General features: G+C 45.7%; 1 protein-coding gene across 3 annotated transcripts in view; it reads right to left on the reverse strand.

The window, feature by feature from the left end:
* Positions 1 to 2,715: 2,715 nt before the first annotated feature.
* Positions 2,716 to 27,072, reverse strand: part of LOC119187746 (uncharacterized) — a 73,104-nt gene continuing 48,747 nt past the window's right edge. For all 3 annotated transcript variants that reach the window (XM_075874818.1, XM_075874820.1, XM_075874819.1), the window contains one exon: positions 2,716 to 2,962. In XM_075874818.1, coding sequence (XP_075730933.1) covers positions 2,844 to 2,962 — 119 coding nt within the window. In that variant the 3' untranslated portion in view covers positions 2,716 to 2,843. The remainder of the gene's footprint in view (positions 2,963 to 27,072) is intronic.

Here is a 27,072-nt window from a genome sequence, read left to right on the forward strand (position 1 = left end):
AGAGAAGAATAAGGTCCACTCTGAGTTGCGACTTATGCCATTTGGTTTTCTTTCTTCAGCGCGTGAGTATACTAGAGCTGACAAATCAAACTGATGAATTAAAGGAGCGCTGACATTGAATCTTTAGTCAAAATGTGTTATTCAGTCAACTCTTCTGTATGCGAATGTACAAGCGTCAGCATCGTTACAACGAACCGTCAGACACGTGGTCTCTTCTCGTGAGTAGATAAATGAGTGCTATGAGCATCCCCTTTATAAAGAGGTGGTGAGATATGTGTGTCGTCAGGCTCGCAAACAAAAAACAAAAAAGGTATTTCTTTTTTTGATGGCCTATGGCCTTATCCTCTTCGTTTAACGGGATGTTATTATAACAAGGCAAATATAAACTTGTGTCCCACATTTATGCTTTTTGAGGCAGAATGACGTTTTTTACCACAATTTCTGTCCTTTATCGCCACTTTTCTGCCCCCAATAATATAACCGTCTCTTACATGCTTCTATCGCAGACATGTTTAGCTTTCCCTGTTTGTCCGTGGTACTGTCACAGGTCCCGTTGATTAGGGAGGCGATCGCCGGGCTAATTACAAGGGCCGAAGTATCGGCCCCCAAACTGCACCACGAAAGCGCAGATAATATAAATGCCGTCCTATTTGGAGCGCCAGCGGACGCCGGCTGTGGTTCAACGAATGAGTCAGAAGCGTGAGTTGATAACAATACAAAGTTGACAAACAATACAAAAGAAATACTGTACACGTCAAAACTCCGCAACGACACACGAGCGAGCATGGCCTATGCATCCGTCTGCGGTCACTTCCTCGTTGCTGCTGTTAAAGGCCTCTATTCAAGAAACGCGTTCCTGGAAAGAGTTGATCACCAAAAAGTGATTCACGATGTGACAAATCACAGCGATTCTAAGCCCCAGACTGACGTAACCAACACTAGCAGACACGTTTTACGGGGATAGTTGCAGTGCTAGCCACAAGACACGACTGAACTTGTGCGCCTTGCAGACAAACTGTTAGAGGAGTAGCTGAGCCTTACGTCGCTTTTTCCTATGGAGAAGTGATTAGGTGGGGTACAATCTGGAGGCAACCCCAAGGAAGTGCTGCCAGCGCAAGCAATGACTGGCTTGCTGGCCGTTTTAAATCGTGCAAGATACGCCTGACATCTATACACTAAATTAATAGCTGTTCGCCCTTCACTTGTGTTTTCGATCTCGAATTGTTACTACAAAACCGATCACTACTCGTGGATTAAGAAATGTTGACGAGTAAATTTGATATCAGTGTTCCTTAAAAAAAGAGCTGCGAAAGCAAAACACGAAAAAGGAAGTGAACGAGGTCGGGCGAATATTTGCGACTTGATTTTATTGCAAAGAAAATCCACCCCATCTTCCGAAAGGGAACCATAATGGGATGCAAAGCAGCAACGTTGCACACGGATGATGTCACGGGTTGAGTGGCGCTAACGGGGGTACTGCGGTGAGCGCTGGAAGATTCGCGAGTGACGGCGGTGGTAGCGCAGCGAGTAGATGTAGTGGTAGGTTTTGCTGACAAATGGACGAGGCTGCAGTTGTGGCGCTGTGGCTAGCGCACGGCAGGTGAAGGAGAGAGCGATGGTCGCGCGCAATGCAAAAGGAGCGTGACATCAACGCACGGCTGCGCCATGACTTACATGGCAGCGCTCCATCCCCGGTGGCGAGGAGAACACGTCGCGGCGCAATCGTAAAGATGTATGGAGGGACAGAGTTACAGAGGCTGGTGAAAGAGGTTATTCGCATCTAAAACGCATAGTTATACAAAACTACACACACTGGCTTCACTATGTCCCTGCTTCGCCTCTGCAAATAGGAGCTCGCAAGATTGCGCTAAAAGCCACGCCACTCATTTCGTCGAGCGTTCGACGGGGGTGGTATATGAAATTCTTGTGATATGCGGGAACGTATATTGGCTTAACAGGCTGGTTAATAAATGAGCGACGAAAAGAACACAAGCCTATGATAAGAAATGAATAAACATCTGATCTGCCTTTTGACTACGGCGCAAGACCAAGGCAAACCATGCGAGCTTTGCTGGCAACAAGAAAAATCTTGAGGCGTCTCGTTAAGGCCATTCGGCACGTGAACTTGCGGAGAAAGTAGTTTATCACACAGAGAAAAAAATATATTTACGTCAGTGACAGCTCCGTAAGGTTGAATGATAAAGAAAGCAAGTTTCTGGCGCGAACGTTGCTGAGTTTGCAGTTCTTATATAGTTTAATTATGCGTTTTTCTTTTCAATAAAATTCAGTTGCGAGTCGGAGCCCTTCAGCGTTGACTGCATTATCAGTTTTCTTTTAGCGCAGCGCCTTGTTTAATCGAGTACGATGGACTCGCACAGCAACATGCATTACTAAAGTCCAATTGGCAAACTAGAGCTGTTTTTACTTCTCTGTCCCAGAATGACACTGTGATTTATAAAATGCCGGTAGGATTGCAAGCATTCAGTATACCACAAAAGTTTTCACAACAAAAGAGTATGGAAACCTCCTGTATAATGTTACTGTATTCACTACTGGAAGTAACAAAGTATGTATATTTTACAACATGCGCAACGGAAGAATAAAGAAGGGCACTGGTGCCTCTTCCTTATTTTGTTGTGGGCTTTATGAGCACATATTTTAAGTCGTTACGTGCTGCATCTCTAACCCGGCAAAACTATGACCCAGCGCAGGACGTCAGTTCCTTCAATTTATTACTTTTGATCAGTTGTTTCTATCTGTGCACGCCCATGTGTGTCTTGCGCCGATATGTATAGCGTCAAATAGGAATACTTGTAGCAGAGCATCTGACATTGAGGTTCACATTAACAGTTGTGGTGGTAAATCATCTTGTTCCAACCACCACAGATGTCACGGTATCCTTCATCGCATAGGTGAGTATTTCCGACGTGGGAATTCCAGACACGCTGCTCACATTTTCCACCTGCAAGAATATATTTTGTTTTTAATTACCGTTTACCTTTCGGGTGTTTTGGACGCGCCTTAGTAGTGTTGCGAAAAAAAATTTGTCCCCAAAGTGAGGAAGTTTCTCCACAGACGTCTTTATTGCGCTGTTATAAGATGTATTTGTCTACATTGTAGTATTGTAAAAAATTGTAGTATGCTGGTCGTCCCATGTTGTCGGCCATTGGCACCGTGACGTAACTACTCACTGGCTATGTTGATGGTCTCATTAGAAGCATTCCTTTCCCTTTTTCATCGTATCTTGAAGATACTAATAATTTTTACCGGGCATTGCAGACCTTAACGTACCTGAAAACTCAATGCTCGGTAAATTAGACGTGACTGCCTTCTGCATGAAAAATGCCCATAAGGATGGCATTCGATCGGTTATAAGGGCATTTGATTAATCAGCGATAAACCTGTTGATAGCCCGACTCTTGGCGCCAATCTCGAAATAATCCTACAACTTAACAACTTCTAAGTTAATGGCACACAGTACACACAGGCTAACGGTACCTCGGTGAGCACAAAATAGGGCCGAATTGTTCAAACATATTTTTGCGTCAACTAGAAAACAAGTTATTGACTCGTGTGCACGAAGGCCATTATACTGCAAGCGCTTCATGGATGACATATTCCTCATATTCCATCACAGAGAGGCTGAGATTTCGTTCTTCATTACAGACTTTATGACGCCCATCCATCATTTTCTTTCCCACCAGCCTACTTGCATTCCAACATAAACTTTCTGGACGACTTGGTGTGCTTGTCTGACAACAAACTAACGACAAAGCTTAACAAAAACCCGCAGACAAACATCAAAATTCACATTTTGAAAGCAGCCAGATCAAACATAACAAAACAAGTATCCACACAGTCAAGCAATGTGATTTAAAAAGTTTTGCTCCTCTGATAGTGTCTTTCGTTATAACTGTGACAATATGCATAATGAAATAGCTGGAGAGAAACACTCGGCTGAAATAGTTCACGACGCTAATAGACAGACGACTAAAGCAGACCAACAAGAGCTCCTTAATTCGAGCAAACGAGCTCCGCGGCATCAATTTACTAACTTGGTTTCACCGCACTCTGCATCGATACCAAACGTCAGCTGCAACTTCAAGAAACCTCACAAGATCTTCATGCAAGATTATCGTCTGAAGAGCATCTTCCATGAGTACCATGCGTAGCATACCTTCGTTCATAAAACTTGTGTGGCATGCTGACGTCGTGTGAGGCAACAAACCCTTCTGTTCATTCTGGTTGCCGTCCTTGCCGCAAGCCACGTTGCAAAGTGTGCAACCAGATGACAACTACAGTATCAGTTAGGAGACCAGCTTCCAATTAAACACTCAAATATAAAGGAAACTGACTGTGACACCAGCAATTCATCTATCGACTTTAATGCCTAACTTGTAATATTTATTACATAGGACAGACATAAACACCTTTTAGATTACGATTCAACAACTTGAAGGCGCAATTTACCACGTTTCTCAGCCTGCCTCTATCTAAACATGTCAGCATGCCAGGACACTCACTTGAGAAGCTAGCGCCCACGGTATTAAAATCTGATTTTAAAACTCACCACAAAAAGGAGGTGTGCGAACTATTCCTCATTTACAAATTCAAGGCCGTATCATCTGTCATTAACAAAAGTGCTGGTGAACTGACTTTCTTACTAACGTAAAAGCCACGCGAGCTTGCTCTATCAAATGCGGTATTTTAATTCAGTGACCGTGGCGTAGTTCGTGGTCGCGCACATTTACTTTTTATCTTCTTTTATTAGCCGTTATGACGCATACGCTTCGTTGTAGAAGGTCCTCAATGCAGTCACCAGTTTTACTCCTTTTACTTTCTGTTTATTGTTGATATACACATGTTAACTTCTTGTTCTTGTTTCACACTATGACTTTTTGTTCGTTGTTTATATACTCATGTTATCCCGCTTTGATACATCTTGTTTCCCACACTCATTGTTTTGGTATAATCAAGTTGGCCCATTTTTGCGCATCTGGTTGCACACCTTCATTGTACTCTTTCAACGTTGTTTATGGTTGCCCCAAACCTGTTATTGTTAAGTTTTAGGAGGCATTGCAGTTGTTGATTTTTTGTATCTCTCTCGATGTAACCATTGATTTAGTTATTTTTTTCTTTAATACACACGCCCCAACAGATAAAGAAGATATTTTTTTGCAAAGTATAACTTCCGCACAAGTCTTGTCACATGTTCATGCCGCAATCACATCGAACGAATGTTGACAACTTGTATATTTGTTTTTGTAACTGTATGTAATGTATGTTTGTAAATGTATGTAATTTGTATATTTGTACCTCGTAAGTTATGCAACTTGTATACGATATATTTACACAGTTGCTGGGGACCCCCTGTTCTACCACGTATATATAGTGCAATTACATTATACCTTGTATTCCCAGACGAAGGTCGGACCCCAGGTGAAATGTAGGAATAAAAAGGTTTGGCACGTTCGTCCGTTATGTTCATCTCAGGAGAAAAAAAACACTGGGTCCAGAGAAACTTAATCTCTCTTTTTCTCTCTCTCGTTCTATATATATATATATATATATATATATATATATATATATATATATATATATATATATATATATATATATATATATATATATATATATATATATATATATATATATATATATATATATATATATATATATATATGTTTTAAGACAGTAGCAGCGTTGGGGTCGCAACGACGTTTATTAGGTCGAATTGCCAGATTAACGCTTCGAACGTAGAAGACGCTTTTCGTGATGATGAGTATATACAGATGAAGAAGATGAAGGTCAAACGCTGTGAATATTGTGTTTACACTAATTTCCCACCCGCGCGGAAGCAGCCAACATGGCCGCGGTTTATGATGGTGGTTCACTTCGCACGAATGGTTTTAAGCGCGACACGAGAACAACCTCCGTACCACGAGAACGGCCGTCGGAAGGCATGACAACAGGGGTTACTCGATAGTTAACAGGAGACGTCTGCTCGACTATAGCGTAGGGGCCGATGAAACGTTAGTGAAACTTATCACACAGGCCGGGAGCCCGCGTTGGGCCTACAACATCACTTCGTCGCCAGTATTACAGTGAACTGCACGGTAGACGCCATCGTAGTGAGTCTTCCGCTCTTGTTGGCTTGCCTCTGTATTGAGGCGGGCGCGTCAGCGACAATCAGCCATGCGAGAGATTAAGTGGTCACTTGATGACGATGACGAGTTCACAGAGATGTCAAAAAAGGAGATATCAAGCGGAGATGTCGGTTCATGGCCATAGACGAGAAAGAATGGAGAGTAGCCCTTGGTGCGCCGCGTAGCGGTATTGTACGCAAAAGTCACGAATGGCAGAATGGTAACCCAGTTGGTGTGGCCGGCGTTGATATGCATAGATATCATATCGGTCAAAGTACGATAGAAGCGCTCTGTGAAGCTCTTAGTCTGGGTTTGGTCGCTTAAAGTCATCTTATGAATTGTATTAAATGCGTGGACGACGCGTTCGAGTAGTTTCGAAACGCTTTGCCACAGTCGCTCAATAGGATTCATGGCGCGCCATGTCTCAGAAAGATTGGCTCAAGAAAAAATGTGGCAATGTGCTCTGCCGATCCTGAAGAAAGTGCACCTGTTTCGGTGTACCTTGTCAAGCGCTCAGCTGCTGTGACAATCCAGCAGTTGCCGCTAACTGATATTGGTAGCGGTTCGTAGAGGTCAATGCCGATGACATAGAAGGGCGCGTCAGGACACGGGAGAGGTTGCAGGGGACTGGCCGGGAAGGAAGTGGGTCGCTTACGGCGTTGACAGAGCGACATCGACGCAACATATTGCGTTACGCAGGTGGAAAGCCCAGACCAAGCAAAACGACTGTGATGCGTTCATAGTTTTTTTTAAAAAACCGAGATGACCAGCCTTGGGGTCATAGTAAAATGCCTCCAAAGTCTGGGCCCTTAGGGAACGAGGAGCGACACGAACCCAGGGCTGTCCTTCGGGGTGGAAGACAAAGCAGTAAAAGATGTTGAGTTTTCAGTCTTGAATATCCGCAGCTGTCGATGGGCGCGGGCGTTGGGAGGACCGGAGGAGCCTCAAAGACGCTCCATTATAGAGCGACACTAAGTGTCGCTGCATTGGTGGGATGCAAACGTCTCTTTGCTGAAGGAAGAAAGAAAGTCGACCATGGCGAGTGAATGAACAGACGGAGAACTTTGATGGGTTCACTCACCCTTGGCGACAGGCCAGGAGTGCCTGATGAGGATGGTAAAGGACAGCGGCTAAGGGCATCAGTTGCGTTGTGCTTTTTGCCGGATTTGTAGGTAATGTCAAATTCATATTCTTGGAGACAAAGTATCCAGCGACCGAGACGTCCATACGAATTCTTCAACGTTGACAATCAGCACAAGGCGTTGTGGTCAGTGACGACGGTAACGTGGCGTCCGTGAAGATATGGTCGAAACTTCTGGATGGCCCAGACAACAGCGAGGCACTCCTGCTCGGTGATGGTGTAATTTTTCTCTGCTGCTGTGAGGGTGTGACTAGCGTATGCGATCACACGTTCGCCCTAACGCTCTGTTCGTTGCAAAAGTACAGCGCCGAGTTGGTGTCCGCTGGCATCAGTATAGAGGAGATTGGGTGCAGCATTATCAAAATGACAAAGCACTGGCTCAGACGTGAGGGCACGTTCCAAGGTGTCAAAGGCCATTTGAAATTTGTCCAACCGTACATATGACGTTGCCGAAGAAAGGAGTTGGTGAAGTGGCGCAGCAATAGTGGCGAAGTCGCGTATAGAGTGCCGGAAGTACGACGCAAGGCCAAGAAAGCGTCAGAGCTCTTTGGCGTGTTGAAGCACCAGGAAGTAAAGAACGGCGGTAATCTTGTCGGGATCAGGCCAGATTCCATCTTAGCTGACGAGATTTCCAAGTACGTTATTACTTTGCTTGCAAAGTGGCACTGTTTGGTGTTGAGCTGAAGACCAGCACCTGCGAGACGCGTCAGTACTTTATCTAGGCGCTGCAAGTGCTGTTCGACTGTTAAAGAAAATATGACGATGTCGTCAAGGTAGCATGTTTTACACTTGAGGCCCCGCAATACAGTGTCTATCATTCGTTCTAACGTTGCTGGAGCATTGCAGAGGCCGAAAGGCATGACGTTAAATTTGTAAAGTCTGTCGGGTGTGGCAAAGGCAGTTCTTTTCTTGTCATCTTTGACCATTAAAATTTCCTAATAACCAGAGCGCAGGTCAAGACACGAAAAATATTCCGCTCCTTGTAAGGAATCTAAGGCATCATCAATGCGAGGCAAGAGGTATACGTCTTTTTTTGTTACTATCATCGATGCGCGGTAGTCAACGCAGAATCGCACCGAGCCATCTTTTTTTCGCAAGAGAACGACAGGTGACGACCAAGGGCTTGAGGAGGGGCGGATGCTATTTTGACTGAGCATATCAGGAACGTACTTGTCGATAATCTCGCGTTCATTGGAAGAGACACGGTACGGTCGACGACGGACAACAAAAGTTCTGTTGCTATGTATGCGATGAGCCACCACAGAAGTCTGGCTTAGAGCAGTGGAATGTACATCTAAAAAATATTTATGCTTGTACAACAACACCAGTAGTTTATCTGCTAGCGGGGGTGTGATATCCGTGCTGATTTAATTTACGAGAGCCGTAGTAGGTGGAGCATCTGTTGGTATTGAACGTGATTCCACCGGATTGGTATGCCAAGCCACTACAAAGATAGGTTGTGTATACACGCAGGAAACTACAAAAGTGCCCTTGGTAAGCAGTATCGGCTTATTGGTGATAATTAGTACAGCGAGAAAGACGGTATCGTTGGGAAAGCGGACAAGACTCGATGAAAGTGCATTTCCTCTGGATAGACAACGGGATGAAGGAGTGACTAGGACAAAAAAGTCTTTGGCTGTTTATAGCCGGTTGTGTGATAATTTCGGGGAGATATCATCCGTCTCTCGCATATGTGAGAGTCGTTGTCGACAAGAGATAGAAGCAGCAGCATCAGAAAGAAAGTCACATCTTAAAATAGGCATAAAAGCACAAGAAGCCACCCCGGCAAACTAAATATGGAACCGGATCCCATCAATCAAAACTCTAACGGTGCGCTGTGCTGATGGCCGTATCTGCGAGTCATTTGCGCTACGTAACACAGTGCCAGTATGAGGTGTGGTAACCTTACGTACACGAGAACACAAATCCACGTGAATAATAAAAATAGCAGACCCCATGTCCGCCAATGCTTGAACTGGTACCCCTTCAGCATACACCATTAACGAATTGGCTGGGCCCTCTGGAGGTCTTGGTGTTTGTTCGAGCGATCCAGCTTTCTCCCCAAAAACTGCACCAGCTAGTTTTTCGAGTGGTAGTCAGAAGTAGATGCAGCCGGTCTCAGAGGAGATGTTGAGCGTCGCAGAGGTGAAGGGGACCGGCGGCGTCCGGTATAGTAGGGGCGAGGTGTGGCGAGTGAAGAAGTCGGAGAGAAGGAACCTGTCATAGGGTGGCGCTGGTACTGGCTCAGGGATGGCACTGAATTTATTTCGTAAACATCGTAGCCACGGCGTTCAACCTTTGGGCGTTTGCGGCAAGATCGTGAAATATGGCCCCGAACGCAACGATAGTAACATACTGGGCGAGGCGAGCACCAGGGACGTAGAGTGCTGGAGCTGTCACAGGCGCTGGTACTGGCGCTGGGACAGGCGAGTGGGGTGCAAATGTTGCTAGGTTGGACTGCGCAGGAAAAGGATGTGCGTGCTGAACTAAGGCAGGCAGCATGTAAGCGACCTGCACATACGTCATGGGCAGCGTTGGTGGCGTCGTAGTGTTGGATGGAAAAGCGCAAGCCATGAGTGAGAGCTCCTCTTTGATGATGTCGTGCAGACCAGCTGATGCAGAGTGAGGCCGAGGGGCGGGTACACATGACAACCCTTGCGCTTCAAGTTTCTCGCGAATCAGAGTGCGAATCAGCCTGCGCAAATGCGCATACAAGAAAGGCTGGCTGCCACTGGCGTCTGGTTAGTCTGGGTGCAATCGAATGGCTTGGAGATTATCAAAATGTTGACTTGCGGTGATGACGTCCTCAACGGTGGTGGGGTCTTTAACAGCAAGAGCGTTAAATGCGACGTGGCCTATCTCTTTGGTTATGTGGCGAACACGATCAGCTTCTGTCATCACCGATTTCACGCGGTGGCAAAAGTCAAGGACGCCTTCATTGTACGAAGTATGTGTTTCCCCGGGATGTTGGGCACGCCCATCGAGCTTTCGTTTCGACACTTCGTAATAGATGTTCGGTTTCCCAAAATTCCTACGCACTTGTTTAGCAAAAGTAGGCCCATCCGGGAAGCTGCTCTCGTGGTTAAAACCACCTTTTCGCGACATCGAACATATAGAAGGCAACGTGACGATGCTTTTGAGGCTCATCCCATTGCTTATGAACACTGGTCATGTCGTATTCTTTCAGCCGTACCACGACGCCGTCGCGTGGAAGGCCAGAGAAGATAGGTGGGTCGCGCTGCTGGGCATTGAAGATGCACGCAGGAATACTTTGTTGTTTGGCCCCGCCGCGGTGGTCTAGTGGCTAAGGTAGTCAGCTGCTGACCCGAAGGTCGCGAGATCGAATCCCGGCTGCGGTGGCTGCATTTCTGTTGGAGGCGGAAATGTTGTGGGTCCGTGTGCTGAGATTTGGGTGCATGTTAAACAATCCCAGGTGGTCGAAATTTCCGGAGTCCCCCCGTACGGCGTCTCTCACAATCATATGGTGGTTTTGAGACGTTAAACTCCACATATCAACAAAAAAATACTTTGTTGGCTAGGGATGCTGGATATTCCGGGCAGCGGTTTTTGAGCTATGACAGGGGACGGGGTATGCAAGTGGCGACCCGAACGAAGCTCCAGGGGATGGTGGCGTCAGAGAAGACTTGGGGATCAAGGCAGCCTCCACCACTCTGTAAGACAGTAGCAATGTTAGGGTCGCGACGGCGTTTATTAGGCCGAATCGCCTGATCAGCACTTAGAACGAAGAAGACGCTTTTCGTGATGAAGAATATATACAGATGAAGAAGGTGAAAGTCAAACGCTGTGACTGTTATGTTGTATATATATATATATATATATATATATATATATATATATATATATATATATATATATATATATATATATATAACGGAAAGAAGCGTATACCTAAGGGCTCGTTTTAGAACCAATGGAATGTAAATAAGAGGAAAGAAAAATGGATATATATATATATATATATATATATATATATATATATATATATATATAAGGGGAAGAAGTGTACATTTAAGGGCTCATTTTTCCGTGCTTATACACAATATTAATGAGATACAACAGACAATAAAGATAAAGCCAATAATAGTATAGCGGAACGTATTAGACCCTGCGACCCTGCTGTAATGTAAATGTGAAGAAAGAAAAGTGGATGAAACGATATCTTGCCGTGAGCAGGAACCGAACCTGTGACCTTCAAATAACGCGTTCGTTGTTCTACCACGGCAGTTATCCCCCCAGCCACTTTATTGGGTTTATATGTGAATTTACCTGTGGGAGTGTCAGTCAGCGGCACCTGCAGCTATGGCGGCGAGCGTGGCACACTCTTGATGAGCCTGTTTGGCGTCACTTAGCACGCGAACCTATTGCGAGCTGGCAGCAGACCAATCGTCCCTCGTATACAACCTGACGACCCCAAGTCTGCCAGTACGAGACTCTCGTTAGTTACTAAGTGAAAGAAGTGTATACTTAAGGGCTCGTATTTCCGTGGTTTGACACAATAATAATGAGATCCAACTGACAATAATGCTAAGCGATGTATGGAGGAAGTTATTAGACCCAATCGCAATGTAATTGTGAAGAAAGAAAAGTTGCTGAAAAGATAACTTGCCGGGAGCAGGAACAAAACCTGCGACTTCCGAATAACGCATTCTGTGCTCTACTAGAGAGCTACCACGGTGGTTATCCCCTCACCACTTCACTGTGTTTATGTAAATTTAAACGTGAAAGTGTCACTCAGCGCCACCTGTAGCCATGGGGGTGGGTGTGGCATACTCTTGATGAGCTATTTGGCGTCATGTAGCACGTGAGCCTACTGCGTGCTGGCAGCACATCAATAGTCTCTCGTATACAACCTGACGGCACCAAGTCTGCTAGTACGAGACCATCGTTAGTGAATAATGGAAAGAAAAGTATACGTAAGGGCTCGTTTTTCTGTTTGAAGGCCGCAGGTACAGTTCTTGCTCACGGACAGTTATGCTTTTCTTCACATTTACATTACAATTGGGTCTAATTTCCTCTATAAAATCCTTGGCATTATTGCCTGTTGGATCTCATGTAAATGTTATTTATTTCTACGTTTCGGTCAGGGTCCGGCCTTCTTCATAAAAGGCCGACTCCAGCCGAAACACAGAAATTAATAAAAGTTCTCCTACGTTAATCCACTCAAGCCAATTTCTATTTATCACTGAATCCGCTGAAGACACTATGTTGATATATATATATATATATATATATATATATATATATATATATATATATATATATTGTTACGATTATATATTATACGTTATGTTATATATTGTTACGAATTTAGCTGCTCTCCAGCTCAATTCTGCAAAATGCCATTTCGGACGTCACCAAATCACCATGCTCGCCCACCTTGTCAGTGCCGATTGTGTTCAACCAGAGCCCGAAAAGGTGCGAGCAGTACAACAATTTACTGAACCACGCTCAGCCAAGGACGTCTGAAGTTTTGTAGCGCTATGTTCCTATTTTCGTCGATTTGTCCGCAACTTCGTCGACATCGCTTGACCACTTACTGATCTCTTAAAGAAGGAAGTTCCCTTCGCATGGGGCATAGAGCAAGCGGGCGCCTTTTCGGCTCTTATCCATCTGCTGACTACGCCACCAATGCTGGCCCATTTCGACCCTGCATCACCTACAGAGCTTCGGACCGATGCCAGTAGCCATGGAAATGGAGCGGTCCTTGGCCAACGACAGCACGGGAAGGACCACGTGATTGCTTACGCCAGTCGTCGTCTTTCACCTGCCGAACGGAATTTCTCCATCACTGAGCGTGAATGCCTAGCTTTGGTGTGGGCCATGGCGAAATTCAGGCCTTACCTGTATGGCCGAATTTTTCCGTTGTTAAGGACCATCATGCTCTTTGCTGGCTGTCATCACTAAGGACACATCTCGACGTCTCGATCGCTGGGTGCTCCGTCTGCAAGAGTACTCGTTTGTGGTCCACTACAAGTCGAGATGCCTGCACACAGAGCAGACTGTTTGTCACGTTATCTGGTTGAAACGCCCAACTTCACAGACCTAGATTCTGACTCTTGCGTTCTCTCTATCCACGCTTTGGGTGATATCTCCACCGAACAACGACGTGACCCATCGTTACTCTCCATCATCGAGCGTCTGAGCTCTGCTCCAACAGACCCTTGCGTTCGCCTGTTCGAGCTGCACGACAACATTCTGTACCGTCGCAGCTTCAACGCTGATGGCCCGGAATTACTACTCGTGCTTCCCTATCACCCGCGTTCCAGCGTTCTCGAACAACTATACGACGTAGCTACAGCCGGTCACCTAGGCGTCTCTCATACCTACGATCGTATGCGACGTCGCTTTTTCTGGCCTGAACTGTATCTTTCTGTTGTTCGCTACGTCATTGCTTGCGACCGCTGCCAACACCGCAAGCGCCCCACTATGCTACCGTCTGGCCTCCTACAGCCCATTGACATACCGACGGAACCATTCTTCCGTGTTGGCCTTGACCTGTCGGGTCCATTTCCTACGTCCACCTCCGGAAATAAATGGGTTGCAGTTGCCACACACTACTACGCCACACGCTTTGCTATTACTAAAGCACTGCCGACAAGCTGTTCCACTGACGTCGCTGACTTTCTCTTGTATGAAGTCATTCTTCATCACGGCGCTCCAAGGTAGCTGCTTACTGATCGAGGAAGGTACTTTCTTTGACGTGTTGTGGATGACATTCTCCGCACCAGCTCCACTGAGCACAAGCTTACCACCGCTTATCATCCACAGACAAATGAATTGACCGAGCGTCTGAACCGAACGCTGACGCAGATGCTGTCAATGTACGTTTCGCCAGATCACCATGACAGGGACAAAGCACTCCCCTTTGTCACGTTCGCGTGCAATTCTTCACGGCACGACACACATTCGCCGTTTTATTTGCTATTTGGCCGACAACCAGCATTACCATTTGACACGCTCTTTCCTTCGGCCGCCCCCTTGTGTACTGAGTGTGCCGGCGATGTCGTTTCTCGAGCCCATGTAGCCCGTCAGCTTGCCCGTGATCTGCCGCACTTGTCGCAAGCGCACCGAAAAGACCGCTATGACAGTCGCCACCAAAGCGTGCACTTCTCGCCGGGGTCTCTGGTACTTCTCTGGACACCAAACCGCCAAGCCAGCTTTTCAGAGAAGCTACTATCACACTACCATGGCCCCTACAAAGGGCTAGGACAGCTTAGTGACGTGAGCTACGAGATCGCACCCCTAAACAATGCCACTTCGACCCCCTCACTCCAGACAGACGTTGTACACGTTTCAAGACTCAAACCGTATCACCCTCCTCGTTTGTCGCCGCCGTACTAAGCGCCGTGACGGTGCTTCAGCCGCAGGGGAGTGATGTTACGGTGTATCGTCGACAGGAGAAAGCGTGGCACTTTGCGATGATGAAGAAGACGCCTGTGCGTTAAGTGCTTGCGCGAGAGGCAACTCCGACATCTTGTTCGGCTGCCGATTCTCGGTGGACGCTAATCCTATAAGCCTAGACCCCTCCCCGTCACATAATATATATATATATATATATATATATATATATATATATTAATATATATATATATATATATATGTATATATATATATATATATGTATATATATATATATATATATATATATATATATATATATATATATATATATATATATATATATATATATATAGGTAGAGGAACTACGACTGAGTAAGTCATATCATATGCGCAACAATCGATGTGTATCTCTTGCGGATAAGGAAGTATAACTGCGTTTGTGAATGGAAGGCTCTGAAGCGAGCATCTGACGATACCGATACAAGCACTAGGGATAGAAGATAAGCGTTATGTGCACTGGGTAAAAAAACACTAAGTAAAATAAAAACGTGGCAATCTTACAGACAGAAGGGAGCAATCTTTTCCCATTCTCGATAATATCGAAGAAGGGCAAATCAATCTAGCTGCCGCGTAACTTGAGCAATCACACGCATTCGGGTGTCCTCAAAACGTGCGTTAGGGCATCCGACCTATCACGTTTGTGAAAAAAATATGGTGAACTGCTACATGTGAGATTGATACATGCTGAGGCAAAAACGAACGTAAGAGCTGCAGACTGCTGACAATGCTGTGGAGTGCATTATGTATCTGCACGGCTAGGCTTGTGTTGGACTAGTACCAGAATGTTTATTGTACTCGAGGTAAATATGGCGAAGATGGGTGTGTCGCTAGTTCAGGGCCCCACAGGCCTTTGCAGCTGCTCACTGGGCCTAATTGAGCATAGCAACTAGGTTCTCTCAATCGTTGTTCGCAAGCCAGACCTCCCAATGCCTCTCAAATGAGCTTCTTTCTTTCGGGAGAAATTCAATTTCGGGTGGCCTGAGTGTGCACGTCCACGTTATGTAGGTGAAAGACGGTCACTCGCAATACCAGGGTCATGTACCTGGGTACTGCGTTGGCTGGATATTGTTGAGGATTACTATATTCAGCACGTGTTAGTTTGTAATCGGCGGTAGTCTCTAATCCTGTCCGACATCAAGTTTGGGGCGTATTGGGCTGAATGTTTGCCTTTCTTTTCTTTGTGTCTTAAAGTATCTCTAGTTACACCACGCGACACCCTGGAGAGTCGCTATTGGCACTCAGATACTAATTCCATGAGCTATACTATCAGCCCTCACATTATGCTCTTCTTCGCGTGCGCTTGACACCAAATGACAGCATTCCATTGCTCAAAATCTGTTCCAAAGATTTCAGCAGTTATGAGACAGCTCTTTTCAGCTATTAACGGCATGTTGACTGCGAGTCCGACACAACTATAGGGCGTCCTGGTTCTTGTAGTCGGCATCTCGTATGCCTAATGCTACAGCTGCTGTCTTTGCCGTGCTAACTGAGAAGGTTAGTTTGGTTGCTATTTTTGTAGTGGATTGATTTCTGGCTACGACAGTGTATTTGTCTTCAGCTATTTTGCACGCGTCAGTGTAGCACACGTGCCAAACATGTCCGAACTGCCTTTGCAAAGCTGTGGTTCTGGCCTGTCGTCTACCCTTATATTAACTGACACTCATGTTTTGGGAATAGTAGAGGTCATTATGTGTTTTCTGACCTGATGGGGTAGAAGAAGCGTCTGTTCTGCGCAATATTGCGGCCATAGGGGGAACCTAAGCTTCTGTCGTAAGCCTCTGCCTTGTTCATTTGAGTTGAGCCTTTCTCACTGTGGGAGAGTAACTGACGTCACGTGCTCTTCAAATGCGTTATGGACACTCATGTATTCAAGTTTTTAGTTCTTGTATTGTTTGGCAGTCTAAGGGAATATACATCGGTATTGGTGCAGTGTTTTTTGCTGTACCTATGACAATATTTTCACAACGTGGAAAGAGCTTGACACAAGGCTCCGTTTCGACAAGAATAGCAAGGCTGTATTCGCACACAAGAACACAACGCAAAAGCAGATGCCCAACATTGTATTCCTCGAAAAACGCCAGAAATTAGCGCTCGCCAAGCTCGCTTTGTTCTCTTTTGTGGTGCTGGTGTCTAAAAATCGTGACATTATCCTCTCTTTCAAGATATCATCGTCCTCATGCTTTATCGTCATGGCGGCAGAGTTTGTAGAGACTGGCAGCCCACGGGTTTATCCGGAAAATAAGACTTCATCCGTAGTATGTGCACAACTTCTGGTGCATGTTCGGGACGCCTTAAACCATGTGGACTGTCGGGAATAACCTCATAGTTGACATCACAGAGACGTCGCATGACTTTATAGGGCCCGAAGTATCATCCTAACAGCTTCTCTGAGATGCCACGACGGCAAACTTGGGTCCAGATTCAAACAATCTTTTCTGGCTCATAGGAGACTGGTATGTTACGAAGATTATAGCACCTTGTGTCATAGTCCTGGTGGCGACGAATACCTACGCGGGCAAGTTGTCGGGCTTCTTCAGGAAGCTGAGTTATGTAGTCTGCACTTGTTTGAACGCCATCGCTTTCAAGCGGCAACATAGCGTCGAGCATGTTTGTGACTTCACGGTCATAGAGAAGATCAAATGGTGTCATGCGTGTTGTCTCTTGCTGTGCCGTATTGTAAGCGAAAGTGACAGAAGGCAGTAACTCACCACATTTGTTTTTATGTTCCACATTGACGCACCAGCAAAGCATATTCGCAAGTGTTTGTTTCAGCCGTTTCATCAGGCCGTTCATTTGTGGATGGTACCCCGTTGTACGCTGGTGAGATGTTTCAGTTAGGCTTAAAACTGTGCGCAACAGCTCGGCCGTGAATGCTGTTCCCCGGTAAGTTATTACTACAGGTGGAGCGCGATGACTCATGACTTTATTCTCAATAATACTGGACTGTTCCACATGTCATTCCCCGCTTCAGTGCCTTTGTTTCGGCGTAGTGGTTGAGGTAGTCTGTGGCGACAGTTATCAATTTGCGACCAGCAGCTGCAGTCCTAACTGGACTTAGAAAATCCATTCCGACTTGAGCGAATGGAGTTTCCGGTACATCAATTGGGTGGAGAAGCCCTGCTGGTTTGATGCTTGTTACTTTCCTACGTTGGCACTCAAGGTAAGTCCGAACGTGCTGTTGAACGGTAGCCGTCAGTCTCGACCAGTAATACTCCTGTCTCACTCGGCGTAGCGTTTATGTGTAACCTAAATGACCGGATTTCTTTTCGTCATGGCGCTTGCCTGTAGTACTTCTCTCTTGAATTGTGTTGGGACGACAAGTGAGTAGAGGTGTCCACTCCGAGAAAAGTTCACCTTATATAGGACCTCGTTGCGCAAGCAAAACGATGCTAGCGCTCTTCCGAAGAGTTTTGGCATAGCAGATGTGCATCCTTCCAAGAAATCAATAATAGGTTGCAACTCGGGGTCGTCGCGTTGCTGCTGTGCGATTGTAGACGTGTTGACCGTATCGATAAATGATGCGTCGTCATCATCTTCGACTTTTACGTCTTCTAATGGGGCGCGAGAAAGACAATCGGCATTCATATGTCCCTTCCTCGATTTATAATCTATAGCCATATCGGATTGTTGAAGCGTAAGGCTCCAGCGCGCCAATCGTCCTGACAAGTCCTTTAAGTTTGTCAACCAGCAAAGAAAGTAATGGCCGTCGATGACTTTATATCGGCGGCTGTACAAATATGGTCGAAACTTTATAACAACCCACACCACCGCAAGGCACACTTTTTTCAGTTGTGGAGTACTTCTCCTCTGTATGGAAGAGAGTCCTACTTGCACAAACAATTACTCTTTCAGCGTCGTCTTGCCACTGCATGAGTACTGCTCATAAGCTGACATTGCTGGCGTCAATTTGAAGCATTGTCGGAGCGTCATCGCCAAAGTGTACGAGAACTGCTGGGCTTTACGACGTTGTTACAGCTAGTCGAACACTAATTCCTGCTCTTCATCCCACACGAACCTAACGTCTTGTGACAGGTGTCAACAAAGGTGATGCATACATGAAAAATTCTCAATGAAGCGTTGGTAATAGGCGCAAAGACCTAAAAATTGTCTGATGGCCTTTTTGTCTTATGACGTTGGAAAATTCGCAACAGCGGTTATTTTGTGTGGGTCAGGTCGTACACCCTCACTGCTGACAAGGTGCCCCAGGAAGCTCTTCGAAGCCAAAGTGACATGTTTCTGACTTCAGCGTTAGCCGCCCGTTTGTACCGCTTGGAACACCGCCTGTAGTCGTTTCAAGGGCTCGTAAAATGTCGCTGAAACTACAACGGCATCGTCCAAATACACCAGGCACGTGTTCCACTCCAGGCCTGATAGGACTGTGTCCATGAGCGGCTGAAATGTTGTCGGTGCTGAGCACATGCAAGCCGAATGGGAGAACTTTCAATTCATAAAGACCATCGGGTGTCATGGATGCTGTTTTTTCTCGATCAACTTCCATTTGCCAATATCCACTCCACGAATCCATTGACGAGAGTTAACGTTCGCGGCGTAGTCGATCGAAAGAATTGTCTATAGGAATTAGCGGGTAAACGTCGATCCTTTTCTGTCCCCTGATTGAGCTTCCGGTAATCAACGCAGAAACGTAAAATGCCGTCTTTTTTTATTCACCAATACTACCGGCGATGTTCAGGGACATTTCAACGGCTGAATAATGTCATCCTGAAGGATCTTTTGAGCCTGACTTTTTATGGCCTCATGTTCACGCGGAGTGACTCGGTATGGGTTCTGTCGTACAGGTCTTACCGTTTTGTTCGTAATGATGTGAGGTGTGATCAAATGCGTTTGGTGAACTCTGAACGTCAAAGAAAAACAGTCCTGAAGCTCATTATTCACTTTTTGAAGGCTTTGCTTCTGTGTGGGTAGTAAACTTGGGGAAACATCAACGGATAGGCGTGCTGCCTTAGTGTCATCCGCTTTCTGCACGGTCAAGCTGCCTGCAACCTCAGTGAGCTCCTCCACATATACGACTGTCATACCTCTCGCAAGATGTCATCGCTCAGCACTGAACTTCGTAACCAAACGTGCGTGTGTTCTGCAATTATAACCAGCACCCAGCACCTCCACCTGTCTCGCAACGTGAAAAGAACAGAGGACAAGGCTTCGTCTCGACGAGATTTGCAAGGCCACATTCGCACAAAAGAACACAACGCAAGAGCAGACGTCCAACGTCGTATTGCTCAAAAAAGGCCAGAAACTACCACTCGTAATGCTGGCTTCGTTCTCCTCTGTTGTGCTAATGACTAATAATGGTGCCAATATGGTTGTAGAAGATAGCGCACTGATCGTGGCAACTGATCAGCAAGCTGGTGATATAGAAATAATGTGAACACCTAACATTTGAAGTGTTTCCGATTGGGAGCGCCACGAGAACGTGGGTTGATGTCAACTTGCTTGCGCAACTCTCCCAACATTAACTAACACACACGTTTAGAAAGGTTTATAAAGAACATCAGTGGTACGCTTTCTCCTTCCTATAGAGTGTGAGAAGACTGACAATACTGCTATTGGAAGCAGACGCCATTTGATTATAAGGGATGTATCACGTAACGCTTTACCGAAATTCGCTTTTAAGATGGCTTTGCAATAGTGTCTTCAAAATGAGCAGAAAATGCCACCTATTGGAGGTCGATGCTCCTGATAACATGCTACTCAAACAATACAACCCAACGGGTGCCATAGTAATTGCAATTACACCTTATTCTCAGCTGAAAATATCGCTTTTCTCTTGATAAATGACGCCACTCACCCAAACTCAAGTGCGCCATGTATTCAAAAACTATTCGGCACGGTAGTCTACTGGCCTTAGCACTCTGGCGGACGGTCGCATAGCTCCCTTGCCCTGTGCAACCCTCTCCCACCCTTTTGTAATTTTCAGCATGCTCATGGGGACGAAAGAGGAGAAAAGGCGATCAGAGATTGTGAGAAGTCACTGAAACTTTGCTCTTTTTTAATTGATTGATATGTGGGGTTTAACGTCCCAAAACCACCATATGATTATGAGAGACGCCGTAGTGGAAAGCTCCGAAAAATTTGACCACCTGGGGTTCTTTAACGTGCACCCAAATCTGAGCACACGGGCCTACAACATTTCCGCCTCCATCGGAAATGCAGCCGCCGCAGCCCTGAGTCGCTCTTTTTTTTAACTGATTCAAAATATTCTGGTGGCCGAAGGAACTTCCTGCGTCTGCAGCATGCTTTTGTCGCTATGAATAAGCATACAGTTGTTAGTGCGGTGTTAATTGGCATAGCCATCTGAGCCTCAAGTCGGCAAAACGAGCTGCCTGTGGATTCATCCGTCAGCAGCACACCAAACTGACACCCCCGTTATTAAAGCAGTAACACTGTCGCACTGCTCTCGACAACGACTGTGGGAACTGCTACCAGCGGTACACCCTGGCATACGGGTCGTAAGCGGCAAATCTCTGCGATCTCTGCAGGACACCCTCCCGGCTAGATGCGAGCAGCAGTTGCTGCTTTGGCTGCAGATCGGCCGCGTGCCGCCTGCAGCGCGCGTATATTCCGCGGGCCGCTGCTCATTGCCTGAGTGCCGCAGATGGGGTGACGAAGAAACATTGCAGCACATAATCTGCACCTGCGCTGCACTGCTGCTAAACGATGCGTGATGGCGAGCTTATATTCCCTGCTCGGGCTCCCTGCGACAACTGCAAATGACTTCCTTTCCTCGCACAATCGATGATACAAGCCCTGTGAACGTTGCTTGAGTTCGCAGTTCATACAGACCTCACTGCTGTACACCCGGACGCGTTGTTTTCATGCCGCGATCTGCGCTGACAAGACACTATCTTAGTATGCCTCTCCCTCCTTTATGCCTCTCGCTCCTTTTGAAGACGATAGTCTTTCTTGAGATACTTCGACGCAAAAATTTTGCTGTGTCCACATTTTTTTGTTTTTTCGCCCTATCGATACTCTAATTGGCAGAAAACAATACCCCAAAGGACCAACCCCATCTGCAGCGCCCACCAATATTACTCACGTTTCAGCGTTCATACTTGTGCGATCGTCAATAAAAATCCATTATTGCGCATATCTGAGGTACTATAAAACACGTCAATATTTTGTTTTCTTGTCTTTACACTAGAGAAGGCATACATAAGTAATTTTAAAGACCATAGCGTTCATCACGCTGCGCTCACAGTGCAACGTGATGCTCAAAAAGGCAAGTGTTTACAACGCTTTGCTAAAGACGTGCTTACACTAGAGCGACACGAGACTGACATGGCCCCGACGAAAACACAAGGCAGACGCAAATTAGCGGCCGACGAGTCTCCCGCCGACGAAGTCACCAGACACCATGGTCACACTAGGCCGATGATGACGATGCCGCCTCAAAAGACGGCATTTAATTGTAGTGTAACAAGATGAGAGGCCGAAAACATCAGCGAAGCGAATCCGCCGCCTTGTCGCGGCGTGTCTTCCGGAAATCGGTGGCTGAGCGAAACGTTTCCCCATGCCTTTGCTTCAAACGACCAGAAAGCGCGCAATATTGAAAAAGTTAACAATGCCCTCTCTGAGGCTTCCACGGCGTCTGAATAAGCAGCTCGAGCACCCAACGGAAGTTTTTTTTTTTTTCAGGGGCGAAGCTCCTTATGGCGGATCCCGTTCGTCCCTCGTAGCCGTTGTAGTCTGTAACAAGTTAACATTTTGACCTTCAAGGTGGTGCTGGGGAGAGATTTCTTCTGTGCGTTGTTGAACAATAAAAGATATTGCTCAATGTACATGCCAACGGCTGCTAAGGGGGAATAAGAGACAGGAGCATTCGGCTTTTAGTTAACGCGCACGCTGCGATCCCCATTAGCAGCCATTGGCGTGTACATTGAGCACTAATCGACAAGGAAGGGTTTTACGTTATACTCGCTGGGCGTGACCTCCTTGGTTTTAGAAAGGTTGAGCGAGCGTCGGGCCACAGTGCCATGAATACAGTGACTTAGTATATACCATGAACTCGAGGTGGTTAATGGTGGGAAGTAGACCCGAAGCGCAAGCCGTAAGAAAGTGTGCGTGTACCACCTCTCGTTTAGTCGTTGGAATGTCCGCTGGATGGCGGTGCTTTTTATGTGGAATATATCGTAAAAAGTTGCGAGATGGTGGTGATGATGATGATTAGTGAAGTTTATTGGCGCAAGGGCCAGATGTGGCCGAAGAGCGCCAGAACAATGATAATGAACTGTGCGATATGCAGTATGGATAAAACAGATGTGATGTGGCTGTAAATGGGCCTAAAAACAGTCGCTGTAAGTGCATGAAATATATATAGAGTAAAATTATGGCAATGACAAATGATGTGTGCTGAGGAGACATAAATTGCTCCAAAAATGATACGTATATGAAATAAAAACTTGGCGTGGAGCACCAGTGCCTCAGCAGTGCCCTTAAACAAGAGCATGGAGGCCTGGGCTTAATGAAAGCTGCTCATAGCGCATCCTCTAGATAGGGGATGCGCTATGAACTTGTTCGGCTAAAAATATTCAATACTACATCTTTTAGAAAGCCAAGGACTGATTTTGCTTCGAAAAGTGGCTCTTCGCCGAGAAACATAGTAGGATGTACAGGAAGATGATCGCGGTATGCTAGAGCAAAATATTTTTTTTTCTATTTCTTTCAGATTCTGGACACTTCAGGAGGACGTGGAGGACAGTTAGCTTGTCGCCACATCTACCACAAGTATGAAGTTCATCGTCAGTCAGAAGAAAGCTATGGGTACCATATGTGTGTCCTTTTCTGAGGCGACAGAAAAGGACATCAGTTCGCCGTGTTCTTGTAGTGGAGGGCCAGTAACCTAGCCGCGGTTTAATATTTATTTCTGTGTCCCACAAGCATTGCCAGTGGTTTCGCAGTTTATTACGTAGGAAGGGTTTTAGATCGGTTCCAGGGACAGTAGCGGTGGGTTTAATAGCGCGCAATATAATATACGTGGCCATTTGGTCAGCTAACACATTGCCGTCGATGCTTCTATGGCCAGGTAGCCAGCAAATAGTAACATGCTGGTTGCACATATACGCTGTACACAGAACGGAATACAGCTCAATTATTACCGGATTTCTGAATCAGAAAAGGGATGTTAATGCATTTACGATGCCTAACGAGTCTGTGAATATAATTGATTTTTGTATGTTTGATTTCCGTATATGCTTCACAGCCGACAATAGTGCATAACCCTCAGCCGTAAATATACTTGTTTCCGGGTGCAGTACACCAGATTCCGAGAAGGATGCTCCGACGGCTGCATAAGCCACCCCTGCATGCGACTTAGAAGCGTCGGTATAAAACTGTACGCATAAGTAGTTGGACTGGAGTTGTCGGAAAAGCATTTTAATATGTGCTTCTGGTGCGTGTTTAGTGATCTCGGGAAAGGAAGTGTCAAAATGCATAAGCTGCAACTACCATGGCGATAAATGTTTTGTTGTGGGCATAGGACAAAGTTTTAGCAGCGGAACACCCATTCCCTCACTTAAGTTTCTCACACACAAAGAGAACGGCTTTCTCGCGGCGGGTCGACTAGGGTAATGGGTGGCAGCGGTCATATCATTTAGAGCTGAATAAGAAAGATGCTTTATGTTTGCACGTACCTTTATACAATAAGGGAAACTGCTATAGCATCGCTGTAGGCGAAGTGACCACTGATTCGACTCTACATAGAGACTCTGGATCGGACCTGTTTTGAAAGCACTGGTTGCAAGTCGGGTACCCAGATGGTGAACGGGGTCTAGAATTTTCAAAGCACTTGGCGTTGCGAAATGATAAATTATAGAGGCATAACAGAGGCGCGACCAAACAAGGCTTTTGTACAAGTTTAAGAGACACTTCCAATCACTACCCCATGTTGTACGTGATAGGAGCTTTAGGAGGTTCATCGCTTTCAGACACTTCATTTTTACATGAATAATATGGGGAATTAACGTGAGCTTAGAATCTAAAGTGGTTCCCAGGAATTTATGCTCGCTGCTCACAGAGAGTTGGTCTCCCTTGATCGCAATATTTAGTAGTGGCATTACCCCTCGTTTGTTGGAGAAGAGTACGCAAGTACTTTTCTGGGTGTTTATTCTAAAAACATTCTTATCCGCCCATTTAGAGAACTTATTCATTCCAAGCTGCACTTGTCGTTCACAGATAGATATATTGCATGATTTGAAGCTCATCTGCACATTGTCAACATACACGGAATAAAACATCGTGCTTGCAATTACTGACTGCAGGGAGTTCATTTTTACAAGGAAGAGTGTGCAACTAAACACGCCCCCTTGCGGAACACCAGTCTCCTGGGTAAATGATCTGGAGAGAGCATTTCCAACTTTTACGCGAAAGGTTAGATTAGACAGATAGTTTTCAGTTGTGTTTAACATGTTTTCATGGATGCCCATCGCGACAAGATCGCGTGGAATCCCGAATCGCCATGTGGTATCGTACGCTTTCTCCAGGTCTAAGAATACCGAAAGTACAAGCTGCCTATGAATAAATGCATCTCTTATATATGTCTCAATGCGAACAAGGTGGTCTATTGTCGACTTACCCTCTCTGAAACCACGCTGTAGGGGGTCTAGTATACTGTTACATTCTAGGAAGTGGATTAGGTGCCGGTTTAACATTTTCTCAATTAGTTTGCATTGACAGCTTGTTAACGCTATTGGCCTGTAGATGGCGGCCAAGGATGGGTCTTTGCCTTGTTTAAGTACTGGGTTGACTATCGCTTCTTTCCATGACAACGGAATATACCCAGCTTCCCACATGGTATTGAACAAGGTTAGGAGTGTTTTTAGTGCTTCAGGGTGAAGATACTTAATCATTTCGTACATTATACGATCGCCACCTGGCGCCGAGTTGTTGCAGTACCCAAGAGATGCCTTAAGTTCAGCTAATGAAAATGGGCAGTTGTAAGCCTCCCTAGATGGACGTTTACAAATAAAGGGTGGCCGCTCTTCGCGTTTTTTAAATCTTAAGAACGTTTCTGTGTAGTAGGATGCACTTGAGACATATTTGAAATGTTCGCATAAGCAGTCCGCCTGCTCCTCCAGGCTCTCCCCTCGGCTATTTACCAATGGTAGGGGGTTTGACTCCCGACCCATAAACTTGTTTACCCTATTCCAAACCTTCGTTTCGTCAGTGTAAGAATTTACACAGGAGATTTACCTATTCCAACTTTCTTTCTTTGCAAGGCGACGAGTTCTTCTGGCTTGGGACTTGACCTGTTTAAAATGGACGAGGTTTTCAGCCGTTGGGTAATTTCGGAGTAGCCTCAAAGCTTTATTTTGTCTATTGCGCGCTTTCCGACAATCGTCTTTCCACCATGGGATGCTACGTTCATTGGTTATTCCGTCAGTTTGCCTAATAAATTTCACTGCAGCGTCAATAATAGAACCTGTTACGTATGCTACAGCACCGTCTATTTTAAAATCAGCAATCTCATCTCCGTCTAATATTGCAATTTCTTGGAACAGTTCCCAGTTGGCTGACTTGGTGTTCCAGCGAGAAAAGTCAGGCAAGCATGTATCTTCTTTTGCAACTTCAACTTATTCGGGAAGTGGTCCCTCCCAAAGGAGTTCTTGAGAACGAACCACTCCTGATACGGAGTTAATGTACTCGAGCCAATACTCAGGTCTATAGAAGAGAACGTGTTGTGTGTAGTGCTATAATACGTCGGTTCTTTTTTGTTTAGTAGACATGCACCTGACGAAAACAGAAAGTGTTCTATTAGGCGTCCTCGCGCATCTAAACGGGAGTCGCCCCATAGAGGATTATGTGCATTTAGATCACCAACGACTATATATGGCAGAGGAAGTTCATCAATGAAGCTTTGAAATTCTGTCTTTGAAAGTTGATAGCACGGGGGAATGTAAATAGAGGTAATTGTTAGTAGCTTCCTGAACAGCACTGCTCAGACAGCGACTGCCTCAAGAGAAGATCGGAGGTTTATTTGCTTACAGGCAACGCCTTTATCAACTATTATAGCGACACCGCCCGACGAAGCGGCAGCGTTGTCACGGTCTTTGCGGAAGATGACATATTGCTTTAGAAAGTTTGTTTGTGTGGACTTGAGATGTGTATCCTGAACACACAGCACCTTTGGAGTACGTTTATAAAGAAGTTCTCTAATGTCATCGAGGTTATGAAGAAGTCTCACATTCCACTGTAAGATCTGTGTGTTCATTTTAGATGTGTTTTGTGCTGTGTGCTCAAGAATGGAAAGTTAACTCACAGACCCTTTCCAGGGGCCGTGGCACGAGATTTTTCTTTTTTAGATCGGTCGTTGGAGTCACGCCGATCCTTAGGCGCTGGCTGCGCCCTCAC

Source organism: Rhipicephalus microplus, chromosome 10, assembly GCF_043290135.1.
Source record: "Rhipicephalus microplus isolate Deutch F79 chromosome 10, USDA_Rmic, whole genome shotgun sequence".
NCBI classification, from domain to species: domain Eukaryota; kingdom Metazoa; phylum Arthropoda; class Arachnida; order Ixodida; family Ixodidae; genus Rhipicephalus; species Rhipicephalus microplus.